At 46.4% G+C, this 17,086-nt stretch overlaps 1 protein-coding gene across 1 annotated transcript; it reads right to left on the bottom strand.

Annotated features, from left to right (window-relative positions):
- Nucleotides 1–259: 259 nt before the first annotated feature.
- Nucleotides 260–7,592, bottom strand: LOC122052795 (bZIP transcription factor 29-like). Its single transcript, XM_042614501.1, has 5 exons — nucleotides 7,174–7,592; nucleotides 1,034–6,839; nucleotides 812–944; nucleotides 640–724; nucleotides 260–516 (listed from the first exon to the last, which is right to left on the bottom strand). The coding sequence occupies exons 2-5, from the start codon at nucleotides 1,837–1,839 to the stop codon at nucleotides 440–442; spliced, it is 1,101 nt and encodes a 366-aa protein (XP_042470435.1). The 5' UTR covers nucleotides 1,840–6,839; nucleotides 7,174–7,592; the 3' UTR covers nucleotides 260–439.
- Nucleotides 7,593–17,086: the final 9,494 nt, after the last annotated feature.

Below are 17,086 nucleotides of genomic sequence, written 5' to 3' on the forward strand. Positions count from 1 at the left end.
GAATATAAATTATGAGATCAATTTATAACTAATAACCAAATTAGTTAGGGAGTGAGAGAATTTTTTTTTTTTCGAATGCTGCGTTAGTTGTAAAATCATGTATGAAGCCATAGTTGCAATATGTAATATATTGTTCTTAATGGATAGAGATTAATTTTCGACATATGTATTGATCTGATTTATCTTTTTTCATATAATTTGATAATAAAATATAAGTGACGTACGGGATGAATTTAATCATTTTTTATTTGCTACCCTGTATAATATTCAACTACAAACAACTGCTTAAATTTAGACAATATTAAAAATCATAACATACATTTTTTCTAAAAAACAGTCTTCTCTAACTTTCCTAAAATAATCCACCCCACAGCAATACTTTTCCCAGTTAAAATAAATCTACATCGCCGGAAAGAACACACAGGAAGCAGTGGACGAACTAAGCACGAGCATCTGCCAACCCAGTGGCAGCCAGTTTTAGCCGCTGAACCTCTGCAGTCAATGCCTCATTTAGAGCTGCACAACAAAGATTGGTTGAAACCACAAATGTCTTGGAACAGGTAGATTAAAAGCAAAACAAAACAAAAACGTTTAATTTTCCATTTGCAGGATGCAATTGAATAATTTATATGAATCTACCATCTCTTAGTTCTGCCTGTTGTTCCATTGCTTGAAGTCGAAACTTGAGCTCATTGTTCTGATTTGCAAGCCCTGCTGAGCCTCTCTGTAATGCAAAAAAAGAAGATAATTTTCACATTATGATTAGTCTTATGAACAAAAAATAATAGTAGTAGTAAATAAAGAAAACGACCTGCAACAATGTCAGTTGTGTTGATATGGTTGTGGTTTCTGTTTGCAATGCCTGAACCTTCTGTTCTAACTCTGCAATATATCTCATCTTTCGCTCCTTTGATCGCGCAGCAGATTGCCGATTAGCTAATATTCTAGCATTTAAGCATCAATTTAACATTCCATGTTATTTGAAGATCTTAAAACAAGGATTGGGAGTGAAACCATTAATTTGGAATTTAACCTTTTGACTCGTTTAGGATCCGCCATGGCCATCTCCATGAGTTTCTCGTTCTCCATGATCTTTTTCATTTCGGCAGCAGTGAATTGACCATTGCAAAACTCCAAGCTAAAGGTAGTCGGTTTCATGACCAAATAGTTGGCTTTAGCAGTGGTTGTCGTCATTAATCCGCGGGAAAGCGGCAGCTCCGCCGGCGGTTCCTCAAAGTTAAACTTCCCCATGAAACTATCCATTGAAAGACTCCTGCAATGCCCGGAAGCCGTAGCAGAGCCAGGAACGGCGGCAGCGGTCCGCTTCAGCGATCCCAAGGCGCGCAATCCCTTGGCATCGCTGTCGGCCTCGTTGTCGCTGCTGTCGCCGGCGTTGGACTTGCATCCGCTGTCTCTGCTGTGACAGTCCTCGGAGGAATTGAAGGCGTCGAAGCCTTCCAAGTCCATGTAGGCGTCGAACAGGTCATCGCCGTCCAACATTCCGCTGTCGTCGCGGTCCTCCGTCTTCATGCCAACGGCCGGCGGTGGGAGGAAGGCGAATGGGACGTCGCAGCTCTGCGAACGCCGGTGGGCGTTGCGAGGGGGAAAGCCGTTACTCGTTGGGGCAGTGACGGGTGCGTTTCGGCGGTCGTCCATGGGGATGGAGTCGGGGAGGGAAGCAGCGGGGGAGGAGTCGAAGGAGAAGAAAGGGCGGGAGTGGAAGGCGGCGAAGGGGGATAACGGAGCGGCAGGGAGACGCGGCGGTGGAGCCGGAGGCAGTTGTTTGGAGTCGGAGACGGATGGATGTGGTGGCAGGTGTTGGCGCTGCTGCAGTGGCATCGTTGATAATGGACACTGTTCCAAACCGCCAAAACGTAGAAGGGTATGTAATGAGCATCCATTTGGCAGCTGGATGGGAAGCGAGGGCAGCCATCGTGCGGGGGCATGGTCGCCGGCAACCGTTTCAACGTGCTTGCACTCTGCGTTAGGACTCCGTGCGTGCTTGCCGTGCGTCCAAATTCTATACAACGTGAGTTCTTCACCTTCTTAACTACGTCCCATTTGGCATTTGGGGAGGTGGTGGGCAGGGCAGGGAACGATGAGGCCACGGCGTCGTTCAGGCTTGCTGCGGCTTTGAAAACAAAATCTTTGGCTGCCGTGGATTGGTCAAAGTCGGAAGTGGATCCCTTATCCCTCATGTCTACTGAATGTTTTTAGTTTAATCTTTGGGACAATCCATCCGGCTCGATGAGAATTTCTCGCCGCCGTTGATTGTAATATTATTTGTGTTATAATTGATACAATGATAAAGGTCCCCCAAGTACGGATAAAAAGAGGTTAAAATTAAGAGGGTCAACGTTAGAAAAGTAATAGGACTACTAAAAGATAGCCAAGCGAAGCCCTATATTAAGGGTCAACTGAGCATAAATTGCCCGACTTGCAAAGGGTGCATGTAAATGACCGGATTATTATTTCAGTCGGGCAAGAACATACTATCTAGACTCGTTGTTGCAAGATATAGCAACCGAGCAGAGGAATACTCGGCTGAGCAGAGGAGTACTCGGTCGGGCGGTTATCCCTCTCGGTCAATCGGCGAGAGCACTAACGTGTATTTTGATATACTTTTGGGAGATGACGTCGCCGACACGTGGCATGATCTACAAGCAGATCATACGACAGACAAATCGGAGGACGTGCTCACGACCAATTAGAGAATGTGTCCATGATCACGTATCCAGGACCAATTGGAGAGCGTGTCCACAACCAATGGGAGAATGTGCTCATGACTCGAAAAGCGCACACATCGTCCACCAGAGCATTATATAAAGAGGGGTCCGTACACTAGCGCTGATAGGCATTATTTTCATTTTACGCTTGTGCTACTGTTGTTCCATCTTTTTCTTTGTGTCAGTGACTGACTTGAGCGTCGGAAGGCCAATGTCGGAGACTCCTTTCCTAGCTTGACACTAATTTTTTTTTTTATTGCAGAGCAGAGCAGAATCTACATCAAATCAATGTGGTAATCACATCCCCGCTTGTATTTTTGGACATGCCCAATAATATCCCCACATTAACAAATTTATAACAAGGTTTCTGCCCATTTTAATATGCATTATAATATTTTTAAAGTTTCCATATATATCTTGATGTGGCGATAAAAGATGTCCATCAAGCGCAGGTCAAATATAGAGACAGCAGTTGACATGAAAGTCAAAGTCCAAGTGGTCAATGTGGTCAACTGTCCCACTAAAGTTAGCCGAGCGAAAATTGACTCTAGCCTTTAATTGGGTCTGAAGTGTCTGATCCGCTAGGTGACTTATTTGAGTAGAACGTTCGTCCGACCAGGAGCATTACAACAAGAACATCATATACTCATTATGAGTCAGAGGAACGTTAAGGTGACCGTAGCGCTTGTTCAGTCGAACGGAACCAATCTACTGAACCAACTCACTGCGAGGAAAAGCAGCAGAGGTCGACAGAGTGGAGTGACCGAGCAGCTACCCTGCTCAGCCGAATAGTAGGACCATTCCTGTATCTCTTAATATCTCTTTGGGAGGCAGTGTTGTTAGAGGCGCGAGGCGCACCGAGGCACAAAAGGCTCCTAGAGCCCGAGGCGCGCGTCTCTTGAACATGAGGTTGATGACTACTAGACTATTGTCACACTCATATACTATGTCAAATATGATAACTATTAATATTCTACACACATCAATATCAAATATAACAAGCAAAACAACACCATGATAAAATTAATAAAAGTTTCAAAACTTTCAAGTTTCAACTTTCTAATTTAAACTAACAAAGTCCATCAAAACAAGCATAATAAGTCAAATTAATCATCAAGCTCAAGATCATCCTCATTGTATTCTTCTTCTTCGTTATCTTCATCTTCTTCAAATTCAATTTCTTCTTCTTCTTCTTCTTCATCTCTAAATCTTAGAGATGAGTGTCTCATAGAGGAAGATGCATTTCCCTTCTCGACTTGTTTAGGCCTAGCATTTGAACTAGAGGTCATGGTTGTAATATTTTTTCCTCTAGTATAATATTCAGGCTCTTCAGCTCCACTAGCCCTAGCAACGACATCCCATGTCAAGTCATCACCTTCAAAAATCAACTTATCTTCTTCATTATCACTTTCTCCATCCATTCTACCCATCAACCATTCATTACTATCATCAATATCTATCAAAGAGATGGGGTCAATCTTATCACGTGCATCATACCGAAGCTTTAAGGCACGATTGTATTTCACAAATACCAAATCATTTAAGCGCAGCTGAGCTAGCCTATTTCTTTTTTTGATGTGAATCTACAAAATGTCAAAAATCACAATAAGTATAATAAAATATCAAAGAATATTTGCTACTTATAAAAGTAGCATACTAATAGTATCAAACATTTATATTTATTACATACCTGCTCAAATACACTCCAATTGCGCTCACAACCAGAAGCACTACAAGTGAGACTAAGCACTTTAATAGCAAACTTTTGCAATTCTGGGGTATTTGCTCCATAGCATTCCCACCATTCTGCTGGAGATAATGCTCTTCTATGTCTAATTGCTACATTCCTCCCAAATAGCCCTTCTTCCTTTCGATATATAGAGAGCTGGGTAGTGATTTTATCTTGCTCGGCAGCGCTTGAAACCAATCTCTCCATAGTTTCAAACAAACCATTCACCACTTCTCCACAGATATTTGAATCTGTGTATGAATAAAAAAATTCTGAATTCAAATAATGTCCTACAACATGCAGAGGCCGATGAAGTTGACATTCCCATCTCGCATTAATGATCTCAAACACTTCTTTGTATTTCTCTTCTTTCTCCTTGAAGGTCTTCATAATTGTTTCTTTTGCCCTATCCATAGCCTCATAAATATAGCTCATTGTAGGTTTTCTTTCGCCATCAACTAGTCTCAGAACACGGACTAAAGGGTCATATATCTTTAAAATATGCATAATACTGCTCCAAAATCTAAGTATCATGATGATTTTAGCTACCTTCTTCCCCGCCACTTCTTTTTCTCATTTACTCTCTGTCCAATCCTTTGAAATGAATATTTTTCTTAAATTTTGCTTCTATAGGTGTATCCTTTCAAGAGTAAGAAAAGCAGTAGCAAATCTTGTGACACCTGCCCGACAAAGCTCTTTTTGTCTTGTGAATTGCCTCAACATATTTACCATGCCGGGGTGAACATAAATGTAAGCATTCACACTCATTGTCTTCTTCAATGTTGCTTTAAAATCAGGCAATTTCCCTATATCTTTTAAGATCAAGTCGACGCAGTGAGCAGCACAAGGAGTCCAATACAAGTATGGCCTTTTTGCTTCTAATAATTTTCCTACAAAAGAAGTTAGAAAAGTAGATAAATTTAACATATATAAGAAAAACCATATTGATAAGAAATAATTAAATAGATTCTTACTAGCAAGCACATTGTTACTTGCACTATCTGTAACAACTTGAACAACATTTACTTCTCCTACACGCTCCACAAATCGATCAAGCAACTGAAATATTTTCTCTCTAGTCTTTGCATAATCAGAAACATCAACCGATTTGATGAAAACTGAACCTTTAGGAGAATTCACTAAAAAAAATAATCAATGTTCTCTGTCTTTTGTCTGTCACCCATCTGCCATCAAACTACAACCATACTTGGCCCATTCTGTTCACACGACTTAATGTAATTATTTGTCACACTATCAACAACCTTTTTTAGAAAAGGAACCCGCACCTCATGATAACTAGGTTCTTTTAGACCTATACCATATTGGCCAACCAAGTCCAACATTCTTTTGAAGCTTGAATAGTTAACGACATTAAATGGAATTGTCGCATCATACATCCACTAAGTCATGGCCATACAAGCTTTTTCCCTCAATTCTTTCTTGTATGCCTCATTTATCGTAGATTGTCTTTCTTTACCCTTTCTACTTTCAACAATTTTTTGTACATTAAGAGCAAAATACGTATCCATTGGACCTATTTGTCTGGGCCTTTTTTGCATATTCACTGATCTAGAACTTGTACTTGTACTTATAGGTGGCACACCTTTAGCTCCAATATTATCCATATCAATATCATCACCAAGAGAGTCTACATCCTCAAAGTCCAATGTCGTAAGTTGAGAAAGATTACTTTTCTCTGCCTTTTTCTCCATGAAAATTTTAATTTCTTCACGTACATGAGATGGACATTTTTTGCAAGTCGTAGTATTTCGAAACCCCCCAACAAGATGTTGTTTTGCACGATAAATGCCCCCTTTTGTAAATCATTTTAAATTAAATCATTTTTATTATCCGGATTAACTCTTTGAAAATAATTCCATCCCGGATCTTTTGATATATATGTTGGAGTATCACTACTACCTTCAATGATAATTGAACAAGAAACTAGTCTGAAAAATTAAAAATAAAATAAAATTAATATGGTACCAGCAATAGAAAAGCAATGTACAGTACCAGCAATAGCAAAATAGTAAAAAACAAAAAGCAAAACAAGACAAACAAAAATGAAAAAACAGTTAAAAAATGAAATATCGGACAGCAGACAGCAACACCAATATGAACAGCAGCACAGTAACAAAATTAAAAAACCGGACAGCAGTAGGAACTAGGAAGCAAAAACACAACCTGCAAAAATTAGAAAATAGGAAACCAAAACAAAACAAAACCGGACAGCAACACAGCAACTCAACGAACACTAACCAACAAGAAAAAAAAGTAAAAAAATGAAATATCGGACAGCAGACAGCAGCACCAATACGAACAGCAGCACAGCAACAAAATTAAAAAACCGGACAGCAGTAGGAACTGGGAAGCAAAAACACAACCTGCAAAAATTAAAAAACAAGAAACCAAATCAAAACAAAACCACACAGCAGCTTAGCGAACACGAACCAGCAACTAAAAGCAAAAAAAAACAAGCAGAACTGCAGAAGAAAAGAAGATACCGAATAGAAGAATAAAAAAAAACTGAAAACGGAGAAGAAGAAAAGAAGATACAGAGAAAAGAAGAAGAAAAAGAAAATTGAAAAGAAGAAGAAAAGGAATAACAGAAGAAGCGAAGAGAAGAAGAGAAGAACAAGATGATAACAGATGCAAAAGACGATAAGAAGAAGAAGAAGGGAAGAATAGAAAAAACAGAAAAAAGAAAAAAAAACATACTTGGGCGACGATGCAACTCAGGGATCGCAGCGACGGATAGAAATGGATTCAGGTTCTTCCTACGTTCTCTTCCTCCCTTCCCTTCCCTTCCTGCGTTCTTTTCTGTTCTTGTTTCCCGTGCCCTAATTCCAAACAAGATTTGGAATGTTTTTTTGGGTTTAAAATCCAGATTTCTTTCCAATCGCAACGCCTCAATCGTGCCTCGATCGCGTTTCGTTGAGGTGCAAAGGCACACGAGGCGCGCCTAGGCGCGCGCCTGGCGAACAGTGCCCGCCTCGCGTCACGCAAGGCGTTTTCCCCAGCGCCTTGTGCGCCTAGCGCCTAGGGCGCGCCTCAGGCGCGCCTTTAATAACCTAGGAGGTAATGCCGTTGACAATAAGGCATGGTCAACAAGCGGATCGTACAACGAAAGCTTCTATTGTCTCATCAGGAATTTGCATGTCTTGTTGAGGTATGATGTCAGAGACACTTTTCTGACATGTCTTTTCATATGACGGTTGAGAAAGTGTGTCCATGCCTTGAGGAACATGTACGTCGCCCACTGGGGCACTATATAAAGGGGAGATCCATGCACCGGCAAAGATACGTGTTATTCAGTATTCACGCTTGGGCTTTCACTGTTGCTCCTCTTTCTTCTACTGTTCCTGTGACTAACTTGAGAGTCGGAGGACCAACACTGATAACTCCTTCCCAAATTCGATACTGACGTTTCTTGTGTTACAAAGTGGAATAGATTCTATATGTGATCAACCAAGAAGCCCCATCCCAACTAGCCTTCTTTGGACAGGATCATATCTGTTAGCCAGATGAGAGCTAAAATAAATCTCATAATCAAAGATTTCATTCTTGGAGTCTGCTTAGCTAGTTTATATTATGACATCAGACTCTTCACAATTTGGCTGCTCCATTAATTCAACCTGGAAGAGATTCAAGAATGTCTGGGTCAGTTTGGAAATAGCAAATCTCATGATGGCCTAAATTCTAAGTTTTTGATGGTCTTTTGGGAGTGCATCACCATGTGTTCAAAATTAGCTATATACTTGCAGATTAAGTCTCTTTTTTTTAAAAAAAAAAATGGAGTGTGCAGCTTGTATACATAAGTCCATACTTACTGTTCTGGAGAATTTCATTGTTAAACTGATTCCGAAGGTGTTACCTAACAGACTACAGTCAGTCATTAAAAGTCTAGTACCTGTAAATCAGTATGCTCTTGTTCAAGGTAGAAATACTATAGATTGTTTGTGGCTGGTTCTGAAGTTGTTGATTTATGCCATTGCCATAGTCACAAGGCAAGTGTTGTCATGTTGAATCTATATCTATACACACTCTGGGAAAGCCTTTGGCAAGAAACTGAGCTAATCTCTTGAATGTGCAAGACCCATTGGATCACCAACCTGTCAACCTATTCGGCTGGCATGCAAGGCCAACCCAGCCCACTGGTAGATTGCAGCCCACCAAGTTTGCTAGCTAGTGATTTGTGGGCTTGCTTAATGAGCCTAAGAACTCGACTCCCTATTTAAACAATCTCATTCATTCATTCATTCATTCATCGAGTCTTAAAATTTGTATGTTGATGGACAATTGTCGACAACATATCCACCTAGATATAGCAACATCATCTTAGATATATAGAGGGGGTACAATTCTTCTCTCAACCTCATGTCTAACTTGAAAAGGTATGTTGACTACTTTAAAGGAGATATTGAGATATAAAGGAGGATTAAAGAATAAATAAGAGTTAATTATCTTCATCAATCAATAATATAAATAAAAGTTAATTATGCTAATTAATATGAAATTTTTTTTAGAACGAATTAAATTCAGATTAATTAAACCTTCTGATAAACAATAATTCCAAATTTTCAAAGAATGCAGCAGAACAGTCAACCTTAGATCCTTCGTACCCCCTTCCCACCAGGCAAACGATGTCGACCTAATCATGCATAATCCATATCGATCCACCAGAGAAGTGTATTGATCCCGTCCGAAAACTGAGTCAGATGGATCATCGGATGAGGTAGATAGAATATTGATCGAGTCGTGACATCCCAGAGGGGGGTATGTTGAGATAACTTCTATGTTGACCAAGTCTTCAGGAGTCCTCTAATCAACGCTACCCAACAGCCAGCGACCGGGTCCCCCCGGTCCCTGGTACCCCGAGGCTCGAGGCGGATACAACAAACATATAAGTAACAGAATAATACTAAAATAATAATAATAAAATAAATAGAGAGTGAGTATGGTAACGTACCCTGGCCTAGGGGGCGCCCTCGGATGGGACGCGGCTTGAGCTGTCGTGACCGGAAGAGCAGATGACTCTGATCAGGCTGGAGAGAGGGATCTGACGACGCGAAACAAGATGCGGCACGGAGCCGGAAGACGAGTTATAGGTCGAAAGATAATAGCGGCACGCAGGCCGGACTAAGACACCGGCACACAGGCCGGGATAAGACACCGGTACGCAGACCGGGATTAGATAGTGGTATGCAGACCGGGATAAGATGTCGGTGCGCAGACCGGGAGATGAGATCGGCACACAGACCGGGACATGAAATCGGCACGCAGGTCAGGACACGAGATCGACGCGCAGGCCGGGATATGATTCCAGCACGCAGGTCGGGATATGATTCCGGCACGCAGATCGAGAAATAATAATACCAAGGAGGCTAACACACGAATCACAAAGTCCGAAACTCAATCGGGGCTCAAAGGCCGAAACGCAACAAGGGCTCGATGGCTGGAATACTGAAGAAAGAACTCATCAACATGGGGCAGCTACCGAGTCAGCTGCGGCAATGTACCACAACACAGATCGAAAGCCGTCTACGACGATGAGACTCGATCGCGGCTCGAAACAAATTTTGTGTTGTCAGGGTCGACAGAGAGAAGGCCGCCGGTAAGGAGGGAGTGGGAGGCGAAACGGGGCTGCGCACATCTACTGGAAGTGGCTGTGGACAACGACAGCCGCTGGAAACGACTATGGATGCCGGCAACTGATCCGGTGGTTGGGCTACGAGGGAGAAATGGGCGTGGCGTCGAGCTATAGCGCTGATGGCGGATTGGACGGTTAGAGTTCCTGGACGGTCGGCGAAACGAAGACGAGGGCAGTGGATTGTCGGCGCACCGGCGAACTCAGGAAGAGGCTACTGCAAGTAACGCTGAAGGCCTCCCGGGGCGGCAGCAGTGCTCTCCGACTACGTTGGCCTGTGGATTCGCCGGCCAGGATGCACCGGACGGAAAGCCAGCATGAAGAGGGCGGCGCTGGGTACCTCCGGTGGCGGCGTTGTGAGTGAGGGGAAGAAGCAGAGGAGTGGCGGCGGAGAATCTCCCGCAGCAGCAACCTAGTCCTCTGATGGCGGCACTCAATACGCAAGAAAAGAGAGAAGGGGGCAGCACGCGAGGGGGGCAGTGGTGGTCGGAGACATCTCCCAGCGAGCAGAGAGGGAGAGAGGGGCCATTGGCGTCAGGAGGCGAAAAGGAGGAAGTCGTCGTCGTTCGACGGTGGCAGTGGTGTCCTCCCAGCGAGAGAAGAGAGGAGGAAGAAAGTTGTGGCTGGCATCACGAGGAGAAGAGGGAGAGGAAGAGAGGTGGCGACCGATGTCGGCGAGGGGAAGAAGGAGGAAGCAAGGTGGGCGGCCGACGTCGACGAGCAATGTGAAAAGGAGGAAGAAGGAGTTGGCGGCTGGGTAAAACGCACGAAGCCCCCCCTGCTTGCGGCGTGAACAGTGCCCTAATAGGGCTGCTACAGTAAATTGACCAAAATGCCCTCCTCCTCTCCCATTAATCACTCCTCTGCCCTTAATACCTATCCACATCACAAGCCTCCCGCTCAAGTCTAGTCGAAGGAGGTGCAAGTCCAACTGACTAGACCCAGCCAAACAAAAAACAGAATCACTACTGAATGCAAAGTCATATCGCAGGACCTGTCATATAACGTCGAACGAGTAGATGTGGCAATGCTGAGCAGGTACCTCCAATAGTATCAAGCGACGAGAAATAATGCGAAGCACATGCCAAGCAAGTAATCAATCAGATGCTCAGTGAGACCGAGTGATATCGGGAAGATGCTTGAGCGATATTGAGAAGAGTGATCGGGCGATTATGCAAATAACAAATAAAAAAACACAAATGCCAACCTGGTGATGAATGCGGGGCAAAGCGATAAGTGAGATACGAGCAAAAATGCTAACCAGGCAATAGGGAGATTGCCGAGCAGGCCGAAAAAACGACGGGCGAGCGGTGTCAAGCGTGCGACTGAGAAAATGTCGACCGAGCGAGAGTAAATCACGACTGAGCAATCGCATAATGCAGACCTGACGATCGAAATGCTGACCATGCAATCGGAAAATGCCGAACGGGTCAAAAGATGATGGCCGAGTGGTGTCAAACGCGTGACCGAGAAATTGTTGTCCGAGCGATAGTAAATCGCGACCGAGCAATCGCCTAATGCCTAGCGATCGAAAAATGTTGACTAGGCAATCGGAAAATGTCGAACGGGTCGAAAGACGATGGACGAGCGGTGGCAAGTGCGTGATCGAGAATAAGTACTGACCGAGCATCAATAAATCACATCCGAGCAATAGAGAGACTGATGGACTAGCAAACCTGTGAACGCGACCGAGCAAGTGTCGACCGAGCGATAGTAAATCGCGATCGGGGCATCGAATAAGGCCGACCTGGATCAAGGAATGCTGAACGGATTGAAAGACAAGGGGTGAGTGGTGTCTAGCGCGCGATTGAGCGACAATAAATCATGACTGGGCGACCGAAAGAATGTCGATCCGGAAATAGAGAGAATGCCTACCGAGCCGTATAAGAACGGGTGGGCAATGCATGTCTAGTGCACAACCGAGAAAGCCCTTAAGCGATAGGCCGATCGTCGTAAGGCGAATAGCTGAGTGGTACCAGTGAGTGGTCGATCAAATAGCTAAGCAACAACGATGCGTGAAACGTGAATGGCGAGTGTCGGGCAGAGCGGCGACTAAGCGGTGAGTGCCGACCGAGTTACAGCGGTGAGCGAAATGCGAACAATGAGTACCGAGCAGAGCGACGACTGAGCGGTGAGTGCCAACCGAGCTATAGCGGTGAGCGAAACGCGAACGATGAGTGCCGAGCAGAGCAACGACTGAGCGGTGAGTGCCGACCGAGTTACAGCGGTGAGCGAAATGCGAACGATGAGTGTCGAGCAGAGCGACGACTGAGCGGTGAGTGCCGACCGAGCTACAGCGGTGAGCGAAATGCGAACGATGAGTGCCGAGCAGAGCGACGACTGAGCGGTGAGTGCCGACCGACCGGTGAACGAAACACGAACGATGAGTGCCAAGCAGAGCGGCGACTGAGCGGTGAGTACCGACCGAGTTACAGCGGTGAGCGAAATGTGAACGATGAGTGCTGAGCAGAGCGACGACTGAGCGGTGAGTGCCGACCGAGCTACAGCGATGAGCGAAATGCGAACGATGAGTGCCGAGAAGAGCGGCAACTGAGTGGTGAGTGTCGACCGAGTTACAACAGTGAGCGAAATGAAAACGATGAGTGCCGAGCAGAGCGACGACTGAGCAGTGAGTGCCGACCGAGCTACAGTGGCGAGCAAAATGCGGATGATGAGTCTCGGGCTGCATAGCGCGTGAAGCGAGTGTGATGAGTGTCGGGCATAGCAGCAAGTGGGGTGAGTGTGATAAGTGATGGACAGAGCAGCGAGTGAGTGATGAGCGCCGACCGAGAGGTCGTTGGGCATGAGAGCATGCTTACTTATAACTCGCACTGGGCGAAGGTCTGGAATCTCGACCGGGAGGTCGTTGGTCATGAGAGCAGTGCCCACATATAACTCGCACTGGGGCGAGAGTCTGGAGGCGTGAGAGCAGTGCTCACTTATAACTCGCACTGGGGCGAGAGTCTGGGACCCGACCGAGAAGGTCGTTGGGCGTGAGAGCAGTGCTCACTTATAACTCGCACTGGGGCGAGAGTCTGGGATCCGACCAGGAAGGTCGTTGGGTGTGAGAGCAGTGCCCACTTATAACTCGGACTGGGGCGAGAGTTTGGGACACCGACCTGGAAGGTCGTTGGATGTGAGAGCAGCGCTCACTTATAACTCGCATTGGGGCGAGAGTCTGGGACCCGACCGGGAAGGTCGTTGGCGCATGAGAGCATGCTCACTTATAACTCGCACTGAGGCGAGAGTCTAGAACCCGACCGAGAGGTCGTTGGCGATACTCTGGTCTGAGACCAGTGGCGATACTCCAGTCCGAGACTGGTGGCGTTACTCTGGTCCGAGACCGGTGGCGATACTCTGGTTCGAGACCAGTGGCGATACTCTGGTCCGAGACCAGTAGCGATACTCTGGTCCGAGACCAGTGGTGATACTCCGCTCCGAGACCGATGGAGCTACTCTGGTCCGAGACCGGTGGCAATACTCCAGTCCGAGACTAGTGGCGATACTCCGGTCCGAGATCGGTGGCGATACTCTGGTCCGAGACCAGTGGCGATTATCTCGACCCCGAACGGGGGAGGTAAGAGATGATATACTTCGGTCCTAGACCGATGGCGACTATCTCAACCCCAAACGGGGGAGGTAAGAGATGATATACTTCGGTCTGAGACCGGTGACGACTATCTCAACCCCGAACGGGGGAGGTAAGAAATCTGATAAGCTGGCCCGAGACCAGTGAAGACCGCTCGACCCCCGAACGAGGGAGATAAGTCCTAAATCCCGTAGAAGTAAAGCCCGTAGCAATATGAGGGAGCAAAGTCCGTAGCAATAGAAAGAAACAGAGTACCGCATGTGAAGGGAGTAGCACCTGTGGATGTAAGAGGACACAAAACAAGTGGAGGATATAGAACATATAGTAGCAATAGAGTAAAGCGCCTATAGCAGTAAGAGGATGCAAAGCCCATGGTGAAGGGTGCAGAGCCTACAACACACCTGATCGGGGAGCTGAGCTCCTAATCCCTGATCGGAGAGTAAGACCCCTAGCTTGGAATCAAATAGCGAGGCCCTTAGATCCTGATCGATGAGTTGTACTGCAAGTCGCTGATCGAGGAGCTGTGTCCCTAGTGTATGAGCGGGGAGCTGGACCCCTAGTGTCCGATCAAAAATCGAAGGCCTAGTCTTTGATCAAGGAACTAGGATCTTACTCTCTTATCAAGGAGCTATAGCCGCTCCTATAACCGTAAAAAAGGGAGCAGAGCCTGTAACATACCTGATCGAGGAGCCGTGCCAACCGACTAAGGGTTTGTCTCAGTCCCTTCACTCCCGAATACCCGTGGAGTTAGGGAAAAAATATAATGGAAAAACTAACCTGTCGGCCAGCTGAAGCTCCACTTAATCCCTCGACTCCCGAATACCAGTGGAGTGAGGATAGAAGATAATATGTTCGCCAGGATCCTCCGGAACTGTGATAATGGCAGAGAACCTCCCGACGTTGTCCATCTTTACGTTTCAGAAATAGGTGGAGAAGATTCCCACAGACGGTGCCAAATTGATCCCGTCCGGAAGCTGAGTCGGATGGACCGTCGGGTGAGGTGGATAGAATGTTGATCGAGTCATGACGTCCCGGAGAGGAGGTATGCTGAGATGGCTTTTATGTTGACCAAGTCTTCGGAAGTCCTCTGGTCAACGCTACCCTGCAGCCAGCGACCAAGTCCCCCCGGTCCCTGGTACCCCGAGGCTCGAGGCGGATACAATGAACATATAAGTAACAGATTAATACCGAAATAATAATAAAATAAATAGAGAGTGAGTACGGTAACGTACCCTGGCCCAGGGGGCACCCTCGGATGGAGCGCGGCTTGAGCTGTCGTGACCCGGAAGAGCAGATGACTCTGATCAGGCTGGAGAGAGGGATTTGATGACGTGAAGCAGGATGCGGCACGGAGCCGGAAGACGAGCTACAGGTCGGGAGACAATAGCGGCACGCAGGCCGGGCTAAGACACCGGCTCACAGGCCGGGATAAGCCACCGGTACGCAGACCGGGATAAGATAGCGGTATGCAGACCGGGATAAGATGCCGGTGCGCAAACCAGGAGAAGAGATCGGCACGCAGATCGGGACATGAAAATCGGCACGCAAGTCGGGACACGAGATCGGCGCATGACGGGATATGATTCCGGCACGCAGGTTGAGATATGATTCCGGCACGCAGACCGGGAAATAATAACACCAAGGAGGCTAAACATGAATCACAAAGTCCGAAACTCAATCGGGGCTCAAAGGCCGAAACGCAACAAGGGCTCGATGGAAGGAATAGTGCAGAAGACACTCGTCAACATGGGGCGACTACCGGGTCAGCTGGACAATGTACCACAACGCAGATTGGAAGCCGTCTACGACGATGAGACCCGATCACGGCTCGAAACAGATTTTGTGTTGTCAGGGTCAACGGAGAGAAGGGCGCTGGTAAGGAGGGAGAGGGAGGCGAAACGGGGCTGCCCACAGCTACCGGAAGTGGCTGTGGACAACGACAGCCGCTGGAAACGACTATGGATGTCGACAACTGATCTGGTGGTCGGGCTACGAGGGAGAAATGGGTGTGGTGTCGAGCTATAGCGCTGATGGTGGCTTGGACGGTTAGAGTTCTTGGACGGTCGACGAAACGAAGACGAGGGCAGTGGACGGTCGGCACACCGACGAACTCAGGAAGAGGCTGCTGCAAGTACGCTGAAGGCCTCCCGGGGCGGCAGCAGTGCTCTCCGATTACGTTGGCCTATGGGTTCGTCGGCCAGGATGCACCGGACGGAAAGGCAGCATGAAGAGGGCGGCGCTGGGTACCTCCGGCGGCGGCGTTGTGAGTGAGGGGAAGAAGCAGATGAGTGGCGGCGGAGAATCTCCCGCAGCAGCAACCTAGCCCTCTCATGGCGACGCTCAATACGCAAGAAAAGAGAGAAAGGGACGGCACGCGAGGGGGGGGGGGGGCAGTGGTGGCCAGAGACATCTCCCAGCAAGCGGAGAGGGAGAGAGGGGCCACCGGTGTCAGGAGGCGAAAAGGAGGAAGTCGTCGTCGTTCGACGGTGGCAATTAGAGATGACAATTTCACCCGAACCCGATGGAGGATCCGACATCCGATCCAAATGGAGGAGGGTATGGAGGGACTATTAATACCTGATACCCGACCCGAATACCCGATTAAATAATATATATACATATATTAAAGAAATTTTCCTTTTTCCAAAATTAACTTACTATTTTTGTTGATAGTAGGAGGAGACTATATAGATGTTTAATCTATTTTTTTAATTATATATATATTTTTTAATAAGTTGTTAATTTTAATATATTTTTGTTGAATGATAATAGTTGGATAGAAAGAAGAAAAATTATAACTATAGAAGATATCCAATCATTTAATGGGTATGAGTATACCCATCGGAGATCCTATAACCAATGGGTATGGAGACGGAGGATATAGAATCCGACCTGAATCCGACCCATTGCCATCCCTAGTGGCAATGGCATCCTCCCAGCGGGAGAAGAGAGGAGGAAGAAAGTTGTGGCTGGCATCGCGAGGAGAAGAGGGAGAGGAAGAGAGGTGGCGGCCGACACCGGCGAGGGGAAGAAGGAGGAAGCAAGGTGGGCGGCCGACGCAGTCGAGCAACGTGAAAAGGAGGAAGAAGGAGTTGGCGGCTGGGTAAAACGCACGAAGCCCCCTGCTTGCGGCGTGAATAGTATCCTAATAGGGCTGCTACAGTAAATTGATCAAAATGCCCTCCTCGTCTCTCAATAATCACTCCTTTGCCCTTGATACCTATCCACATCATGCATGCAGCAAGCTGTTCCTAGATCTTTAACCACATGCTCTATTTATACCTGCAGTAACCTTTAGATTCATATACTAATTAATCACCTGCTGTCGTTCTCAAGAGCGGAGAGAACCAGCTCATTGCAAGCAGATCATGGCCTGCCTTATTCCGCGTCTCTTC

Source organism: Zingiber officinale, chromosome 3A, assembly GCF_018446385.1.
Source record: "Zingiber officinale cultivar Zhangliang chromosome 3A, Zo_v1.1, whole genome shotgun sequence".
Lineage (NCBI taxonomy): Eukaryota > Viridiplantae > Streptophyta > Magnoliopsida > Zingiberales > Zingiberaceae > Zingiber > Zingiber officinale.

What these genes read in the sequence shown, in the direction of transcription:
- LOC122052795 (XM_042614501.1), bottom strand. Translation starts at nt 1,839, where the DNA reads ATGCCACTGCAGCAGCGCCAACACCTGCCACCACATCCATCCGTCTCC. An exon ending in CACAACTGACATTGTTGCAG is followed by an intron (nt 725 to 811) that starts GTCGTTTTCTTT and finishes TTTGCATTACAG; the next exon opens with AGAGGCTCAGCAGGGCTTGC. An exon ending in ACAGGCAGAACTAAGAGATG is followed by an intron (nt 517 to 639) that starts GTAGATTCATAT and finishes TTTGTTGTGCAG; the next exon opens with CTCTAAATGAGGCATTGACT.